Source organism: Phaseolus vulgaris, chromosome 2 (genome assembly GCF_000499845.2).
Source record: "Phaseolus vulgaris cultivar G19833 chromosome 2, P. vulgaris v2.0, whole genome shotgun sequence".
NCBI classification, from domain to species: Eukaryota; Viridiplantae; Streptophyta; class Magnoliopsida; order Fabales; family Fabaceae; genus Phaseolus; species Phaseolus vulgaris.
In genome coordinates, this window is record NC_023758.2 from 42,325,104 (window position 1) to 42,334,473 (window position 9,370).

Sequence of the window (9,370 nt, forward strand, 5' to 3'; positions counted from 1 at the left end):
TTATTTTTAATTGTATTTTCAATTTAAACAAATAAAATTTCAAATAATTAAAAAACACTAATAAATAATGTTTTACTGTATTTCTAAATCTCCGCGGACATCTTTTACCATTAAACAAATTATTTTTCTACCAATTTTTTATCTTCAGACAATTTGGTATAATTCGTTCGTATTTTTTCCAACATCACTTCTTATAAAAAATCGATTACAATGTTATAATCACAAACAATTAAAATCCATAAATATATTTAATTACTTTTAAATACAGAAAAATTTGTAATGTTACATTTTTATCAATTCAAAATAATTTGAGTTTGATCGAGAAAGCTACTCCATATGATGCAGTGCAGTTTGTAATTACATAGTACCGTCCCATGTTCTTCGCGTATGTTTTTCGCGTATCGTACGAAACAAATGTTCGCACATGATTGGACACTCAAAAAGCTGCTTTCTTGTTTAAAGTAATGACTCTAATGTAAATAAAAATTTGTCAGACAATAAATTTAGATATTATTTCTCAATTATCATTTATTTATTGTCATTATATTTTTAATAATTTTTTTATCTGTTTTCAGATCAAATTTTAATATAAATGATTTATGAAAAATGTTATGAATTTATTAGTGGAAAGTAACTAAACTAAAAATACAATTGTTAATAACGTTTCTTAACAATATCATGATGAAAGTAACAGCAAATAGAGTTGAAGAAATATAAAAAAGCAAAAAAATAGTGTTATGATGATGTTGTTGTTCCTTTGATTCAGGGTCGCATCTCTCTCTTTCTCTCTCTCTCTAACGTTTCGACAACATGGACTGCACGCACAGAACTCTCCGCCACTCTCTCTCTTCATCAATTTTCAAGGCTCTCAAGACCACCCTTCAATTTTGGACCCCTTTCATATCCCTTTGCAACTCATTTTCCGTTTTCTACATCTTTCTCTCCACCGTCTCTTCTACACATTTTTCTCCTCTTCTTTTTACCTGTTCAATCTTCTTTCTTCTATTAAGATCTTTTGGGTAACTGAAAGCTTCTGTTTTTCTGTCTGCATTGCTTTTCCTTCGAGGTAATTGTGATTGCGGTTATGGGTCTTGTCCTCATGAACCGTTTCCTCTGTGATATTAAAGCTTCCAGTTCGTCTTTGTTTTCTGGGAACTTTCTGTGATTCTGAATTTTAATTTGTTCGGTTGTTTTTAAGTGTGGCTCTGCTGAAACCGTTAATAATGGGGTTTTGTTCGCTTTTGTCATGTGTTGGATCATGAAACTGTGGTGTCTTCTAGATTTGTTCAAAATTTCTAGTCTTTTTCTTATTGGTTATTAAATAGCAATGTGGTCCTTTTGGGGGATTCGTTTTCCCCCTGTTTCCTTCGCGTTTAATGCTTTGAGGAACAAAGTGGCGTGCATGTATTTTATTAGTGTATGAATGATGAGCTGTGCAGAACCTAACTTTTAGCTTTGTGCGTGCATTTGCTTTTATTTTGTTTTTGGTTTGTTCTTGTACTGCTTTGTGTGGATCTTGGAATTCTGATGCCTTCTCTTTGGTTTACCATGTTTCAATTTTGTTTCTATACTGGTAAATTGCAGTGGTTTTGTTCATGCCCAAAAAAAGTGTTGTGGTTGTTTGAATTATACGTGTTTCATTGGCTGAATTTGCCCCCTCACTCCCCCTTCCTTTTTTCTATTTTTGGTTTAATTTTTTTTACTTTACTGTGTTTCTGAGTTCAATCCTTTGCTTGGTTTTATATTTTGTTAGTTGACTTTTCGTTTTTTACTTTTTTGGGTTGTTCTCCATTCTAGAGGGAAAAATGTCTCAAATAGTGTGACTTTAACTGCAGTATGTCTCAATATCGAGAGTGGAGCATGATTTGGTAATTCATATTAAGGAATAAGATCTCATTCTACACACTAAACGAAAGGGATTCTGCAAATGCTAAATTTTGGCAGGTCCAGAAATCAGTCAAGGACAGCCAGAGGTACAACAATGGGAGGTATGACTCTGTCCTCTAAATTTGAGCACAAACGGTGATAGGACCACTTTTTTATATTTTCCCCTTGGAATGAAGCTTGGTTGCTTAAAAGTATTAATCAGTTTGAAATGGAAATGGAAAGCTTTACCTTTTGTATGACTTGACTATAGGGTGGACTAGGTGCAGTGCAGGTATATAATTGACTGCATAAGGTGTTTGTGAGTTCATGAATTGCCAATCTCCTGTAATTTGTTTCGTGTTTTGTTATTATTTTGCCCCACTTGTCATATAATTGGTGTTTGAAAATGCAGTTTCCGTTTTTCTGTCCTTCAGGTTTGGATTATCCAGATCCAAAAAGGAAGGGCAATTTTGTTGGGAAAGTATTTCTTGCTGCTATCTTAACAACACTATGCATTATCATGATCAAGCGAACTCCATCTTTGAGTTCCTCTAGTCCGGTAATCCTTATACCATTGATACCATTAAAATGCTACACACTATTACCATGGTCAACTACATCTGTTACTAGTGCATCGGTTATGCTTGTTGTATCTGTATATTAGATTTTTTTTTTATTGTAGTTGTTGTTATAATACATTTGTAGCTAGCAACAAGACCTGGGAGATATGGGTATAAATCCAGTTACACATATGACCACAATGCAACAGATACACAAATCCTGTTTAAGTTTCTTTGTCTTTTTTATCATTGCATATTTGAAAGATGCATTAAAAAATTTAGTTGATGTTCACCAGTGTTTTTAGAGAGATGAGAAAGATAGAAAGAAACTAGAGAAAAGAGGAATCATGGAGAGTTGTTATATGGTGTTTACTTTTTAGTTATAATTTTCTTCTTTCACTCGCTCAATCTTCTTGCTACTTTATGTATCTAATTCAACTTTACCTTTTTTCTTTCATTTATCAAGCTATTGTTAAGTTTTTTTTTTTTTTTTTTTTTCATTTCTCCTCCCTTTGCAGTTTGCCATCCGTGAACCTGGTGTCACTCATGTTTTAGTAACAGGAGGTGCAGGCTTTATCGGTTCACATGCTACTCTAAGACTTCTGAGGGATAATCATCGTGTCACCATAGTGGTATGCCTATTAATAAAAGCTGATTCTCTGTAGAAGTCAAATGCACTGCTCAGTGTATTGCTACAGACCTAACATTTTCTTTTCTGGCAGGACAATCTTTCTCGAGGAAATTTGGGTGCCGTAAAGGTTCTTCAAGAATTATTTCCAGAGCCTGGAAGGCTTCAATTTATTTATGCTGACTTGGGAGATCCAAAATCTGTATGCTTACATTGTTTGTTACTAGAAATACTTTGTTGTCACTTTTTGTTGTCATTTTGGCATATGCGGGGAAGGCCTTTGAAAGATTGTTTAGTTGACTGGTTTGGCTATCAGGTTAATAAAATATTTTTGGAGAACAAATTTGATGCTGTGATGCACTTTGCTGCTGTTGCATATGTGGGAGAAAGCACCGTGGATCCTCTTAAGTAAGCACTTCTGGATTTTGTTCATTCATATTAATCGGGCTGAATAAGTTGTTGAAGTAGCACTTGTGCTCAGTTTCTAATTTTCACCATCTATATCTAACTACCGTAAATCTATCATTAGCTTTTTAGATACACGTTGACATTTTAAACATTATTTGAACTTACACACAGATTTCTATTATGGTCTTGCCTTTGTGAATAAATTCACGCATTGAGACACACAAAGTGTGATGAAAGATACGTGTGTATCTCTGATAATATATTGAATGTAATAGCTCTATTTACTGTTCAATATTGTGGATAAGAATTTCAAAGACAAATTATTGCTGTTCTTATTGAAATACTGTTTGCAATGAATACCAGACTAGTGATAGATAAGTTGGACTATTCTAAAACCATCTTTATCTAGAGGATGTTTTTTGTTTGAGTACACCCATATTTGCTATTGCTACTCTAAGAATGCATTATGTTATTGATATTGCTATTCTTTGTAATTAGATATGATTTTGTTGAGAGAGTTAGGCAATTTGTTGTTACAAGAATGGTACTTTATGGTAGGATTAACCAGTTTCAGTTTTACTTGATTAATAATTTAATCTATTTCTAATTTGCATGTTTGCTAGGTATTATCACAATATTACATCAAACACGTTGTTGGTATTGGAGTCTATGGCTAAATATGATGTGAAGACATTGATATATTCTAGTACATGTGCAACATACGGGGAACCTGAAAAGATGCCCATTACAGAGGAAACGAAGCAGGTGGGAATCCAAGGATAGTTGAATTATGGGGGTTGGTTGAGAACATTTTATGTCTTTCATTGCATCCTGAATTGACTTTACTTTACTGCTCGAGGAGATTTGGTGTTAACATTGATGTTCTAATTCTATATATAGGTCCCAATAAATCCATATGGTAAGGCCAAAAAGATGGCAGAAGATATCATCCTGGATTTCTCTAAAAACTCAGACATGGCAATAATGATCCTGAGGTTTGTATTTTGGATTTACATATTTCTTCCCTTCTTTTTAAATAGCTTTTATATCTTATTCTAAGTACCCTTTGTTGCAAAAGTTGCAACTTAAACTGATTCTTACTGTATCTGAAATATATTGAAACCTTGCAAATGGGATTCCATGATCGTGTTATTGCTCCATTTAGTCAGTGCACATTCTCGGAAATTTTTATGGAGCTTTCGACATGTTCCTTTATATGCTGAAAACACACAAAAATATTTATTAGCTTTAGAAAACTTCCCACCTCATATTGTTTGGAGGATTGATACATATACAGTTTGAGGTTTAACTATGGATAAGTTAACGATATTTTAGAATTATCTGTGCTGGTATTCTTTATAAGTTTTCTTTGGGAAACCACCAGATACTTCAACGTGATTGGATCGGACCCTGATGGAAGATTAGGTGAGGCTCCTAGGCCTGAATTGCGAGAGCAAGGTCGAATATCAGGGGCCTGCTTTGATGCTGCTCGTGGTATTATACCTGGTTTAAAGGTATGCTGATACTGAAATTTTCATCTTTTTCTTATATGGCTGAAAAGCAATTCTCTATAGAAGGTCAGACTATGTTTGGATATATAATGATAAGTTGAATAGAATGGAATGAAACGGGCTTAAATGGATTAAAGTTTTCATTTCGTTGTTTAGATATCATAGAATGGATGAAAAAAGTAAGTTTGTCAAAAACTTATTATATATAACTTGCTCAAATGGTCTAGATGATTATGTCATAAACTTGTCTAGTAATATCAAATTAATTTCACGTAGTACTTGCAGTGTGTTCATTTGGTGCTGCCACTTTGCAGGTAAGAGGAACAGACTATAAGACGGCTGATGGAACTTGCATACGAGATTATATCGATGTAACTGACCTGGTTGATGCTCATGTGAAAGCTCTGGAAAAGGCACAAGCTGCTAAAGTCGGGATCTACAATGTTGGCACTGGAAAGGGTAAGTTAAACACTTGGATCATGAACATGCTTTAGGTGACATTTGGTTTGGAAAAACGTTTTTTGCTCTCAGTTTATTTCCTGTTTCTGAAGTATATGTAGGATAAAGTGAAAACAGAAAATGCAAAAAAGAGTAATAAAAAAAAAAAAAATCTGTTTTGAAAATACTTTTTTTAAGACATAAAGTAAAAGCAGAAAACATATTCAGAAACCAAACCAAATGACCTTGTACGTTTGATTAGTATTAGTAACACATTTTTTAGTTGTCTGAAGATTGTTATGGGGGGGTTTATGATTACTAGGTAGTTCAGTGAAGGAGTTTGTGCAAGCTTGTAAAATGGCGACAGGGATGGACATTAAAGTGGAATTCCTTCCTCGTCGTCCTGGTGATTATGCTGAGGTTTACAGTGACCCAAGAAAGATCAAACGTGAACTGAATTGGAGTGCTAAGCACACTAATCTTCAACAGAGTTTGCAGGTTGCATGGAGATGGCAGAAATCTCATCATGATGGTTATGGGGTTTCAAATGAAATGCGTTGAATTACTTGGAATTCTAACATAGCAGAAGAGTAGATGAAACCCCAGCAGCATCCATGGCAGCTGCACTTCTATTTATATCTTAGAAAATAGGGGTTCATATATTTTTTGTTTCCTTCTTTTACTCCACAGGGATTTGGCATTCAGGAAGTTGTTCTTAGGGAGCATGTAGTCCATTCGTTACATGCATTGACCATATAATATGATTCAATAATATCATGCTGAGCCTCTATTATGGCTTTTCTCCATTAGCCTTACCAATCATTTCTATACTCTTTTATAGGATCACTTTTATTACTTCTCATACCAAGTAAACATTGTTCATACCAAGTTAACATTGTTGTATCAGAACACTCATGATGCCATGTATGTTTCTGAAGTGGTAGTAATTTTTTTAGATTGAAGGAATGTTTATTATGGACCATGTTTATTTATTAGATCCTTAAATTAGGATGGTTCCAACTAACTTGTTAAAATTAAATATATAGTAAAAAGAACGATTTATAATAAGTGTTGAACCTACAAATTCAGTTCCATTATTCTCACCCTCTCAATTAGATATTCTGGGTAAACTTTTTCACATGTTATTTTACAATCAGTTAGGTTCTTTAGTATAAAAGGAGTTACCAAACAAATTGGAATTATGATATATTGAAAACCCTTTCATTCTATCCAACCACATAAAATAATTTCATTTATGTTTTAATTAAATATTTTATTTTGAAACAGTTATCAATTGTGAGTAGGGTGATCCGACCAAGCTGAAATTAATAATCTGTTTATCATAATGTGGGTTAGCAGACTGAACTGCCACTTTTTTAAAAAAATAATTTTTTAGTTTTAATCTATTTATTTTATTGTAGTTATTGATATTATTTTTTGAACAATAAAAATAAAGAAAAAATTAATAAAATTAAATCAAATTTTAATATTATAATTAAAAAAATTTAATGTCTAACAAAATAAAAATAAATATCAATAATACATCACTAAATCAAATATGTATAAAAATATTAATGAAAATAAATTTTTATTTAAAATATTGATCACCATCAATTTTAATTTCAAAAGAATAAAATTACTTTTTAAAAGTGTAAAAAAAAAAAATTTAATCTACCACTTGTGGTCCACCAAATTGGTAGATTAGACATATTTCATCTAAATAATGAGAGATTGGGGACAATACCTTCGAATTTGACACACTTTGGCATTGGTAGGTGTGAGAAAAAAAAGTGGGTATCATCAAATAATTTTTTTCATACCAGACCCACCAGATGATACTTTGCATTAGCAACATGATTATAAAAAAAAAAAACTTTTTTTTTTGTCTAGATCTTGTTTTTCTTTTTCTCTCTCTTAGGCTTTTTGTTCTAAATCCTAATTGATTTATTTATTTTATAATCTCATAAACTGAAAAAAGATATGATTTATAAGATAGTAGCTCTCACTATATTTTGTTCATATAAAATAAATCTTACAGGAAAAGATACATCTACAAATAAGCTTCATGTACAGATGATAAAAAATAAAACAAAAATATTTATGATTTTTTGAATGTTCATGTATTGATTAAATAACTTTAACTCTGATCACATAATTCTTTTTTTACGTAATTTGTTAGTAAAAAAAAAATACGTCATAACTGTATGACAATATACGACATGTGTATCTCTACAGATCCAGTTTATTCAAACAATATATATATATATATATATGAAATAACATTATATCATAAAATATAAAAAAAATTAAAATCAATTAATTTTGTGTTGTATATTGTGTTACAATTATGATTGTAAAAAAAAATACATAATTGTATGACAATTTAGAACATGTATATATCTCTACTTTCTCAATAATAATTGTAAGATCTAGTTTATTAAAAAATTTCAATATATACATACATAACTATATCATTTTATATATATATATATATATATATATATATATATATATATATATGTGTGTGTGTGTTTTTATTTGATATTAGTTTAGAATGTTGTGTGATTATACATGGAGGAAAGCGTTCTTAGACAGAAATAAAAACATGATTTATAATTTTTATAAAATTTTAAGACTTTGTATGCATTTTGAAAATTTTAAACTAATAATATATATATATATATATATATATTAGTATAGACGTCACTATTAATTACTAAAATAATGACATATTAAAAATCTTTTATGTGAATTCTTGGTTAACATCTCTCATTTTTCATATGATTTTATATGGAGTTATTTTTTTTCTATATATATTTTTTTTATGTATATGAGCAGTGTGCAGTCCATTACTTATTTTTGTAATTACTAACTAATGATATTATATGTTGAGTGGTTTCTCCATTTTCTTGTTTCATTGTCAATGTTTGTTTCTTAAACTGATATTATGGATGCTTATCGTCCTTGTGATTAATTCAATATGCATGCATGCTTATAAGACTTTTGATTTTCTTACGTGTTCTGCATTGTCTCTTTTGGTTTCAAATTTGTGGTCCATTATTTCCTTGTCTAATGTAACAACCATATTCTTAATCATACAATTCATTTATTTCAACACCTCTTTAATTACAATTTCATCTGTACGAATGGACTCCAATTTGCATTTTGAACAAGAGAGTGATTGGGAAGAAAAAAGAAAAGATAGAGAGAAAAAAAATATATGTGATGAGTAATGTAATAAGCAAAGAAAAGAGTTACTTAATATCACTTTAAGTCTATATCCTTCTGCATGTTGATCTATTAATATAAATTGTTTCAAATGATTAAGTGTTTAAAATGGTTAACATCGATCTCACTTTCTCCTTCCAACAAAATGACAATCAAACATTGATAATATTCTAGAATTTAATTAAAATATATATTCTCTCATTCAATCATGGTAGACTTTATGGACCATGCCATTGATTGATCTCATATGATATGAACAAGTATTTTATTAGGATTTTACATGTACGGATCGACTATGACTTCTTGTTAATATCTAGCTAGCTACTCACCATCACTTTTTTTCCTTCTAGAAAATTACAAGAATATTCTTATTGCATTGTCTCATTAAACATATGATCCTATAATTATACCCAAATTGATAGTGTAATCCATTTTTTAAATTATTACAAACAAAATTATAAAAATAAATATTTTTTAGATAAAGTTGTTAATAGTGTAGATAATATTAATTAAATTTATTAATTTGTCATTTATTTTATTTATTTTTTATTAAAGTTTTCAACCATTGACAATTTCAATTTAAATAAGATGTAAAAAAAATTATACAGTCTTTTTTTAATCATCAATAAGGATTGAATAATAAGAACCACTCAGATGCTTCAACCCCTTATACATACCTATACATTAGAACACATCTTCTCAGACCTCCGTTCCACCACAAGGAAAGAGCC

At 30.6% G+C, this 9,370-nt stretch overlaps 1 protein-coding gene across 3 annotated transcripts; it reads left to right on the top strand.

Annotated features, from left to right (window-relative positions):
• The first annotated feature begins 742 nt into the window (after nt 1-742).
• Nucleotides 743-6,220, top strand: LOC137812267 (UDP-arabinose 4-epimerase 1-like). 3 transcript variants are annotated; one of them, XM_068614193.1, is made up of 11 exons: nt 743-1,066; nt 1,836-1,988; nt 2,301-2,425; nt 2,945-3,058; nt 3,149-3,256; nt 3,371-3,462; nt 4,086-4,227; nt 4,363-4,457; nt 4,847-4,976; nt 5,288-5,432; nt 5,734-6,220. In XM_068614193.1, the coding sequence occupies exons 2-11, from the start codon at nt 1,928-1,930 to the stop codon at nt 5,970-5,972; spliced, it is 1,251 nt and encodes a 416-aa protein (XP_068470294.1). In that variant the 5' UTR covers nt 743-1,066; nt 1,836-1,927; the 3' UTR covers nt 5,973-6,220. The 3 variants fall into 3 exon arrangements, with proteins under 3 accessions (XP_068470294.1, XP_068470295.1, XP_068470296.1); XM_068614194.1 differs by having other exon boundaries at nt 765-1,066; nt 1,798-1,988; XM_068614195.1 differs by lacking the exon at nt 743-1,066 and adding an exon at nt 1,458-1,573.
• Nucleotides 6,221-9,370: the final 3,150 nt, after the last annotated feature.

Bases quoted from the DNA above. Each gene is read 5' to 3' on its own strand.
- LOC137812267 (XM_068614193.1), top strand. From the start codon at position 1,928: ATGCTAAATTTTGGCAGGTCCAGAAATCAGTCAAGGACAGCCAGAGGT. The intron at 3,257-3,370 runs GTATGCTTACAT...TTTGGCTATCAG, and splicing joins ACTTGGGAGATCCAAAATCT to GTTAATAAAATATTTTTGGA. The intron at 4,977-5,287 runs GTATGCTGATAC...GCCACTTTGCAG, and splicing joins GTATTATACCTGGTTTAAAG to GTAAGAGGAACAGACTATAA.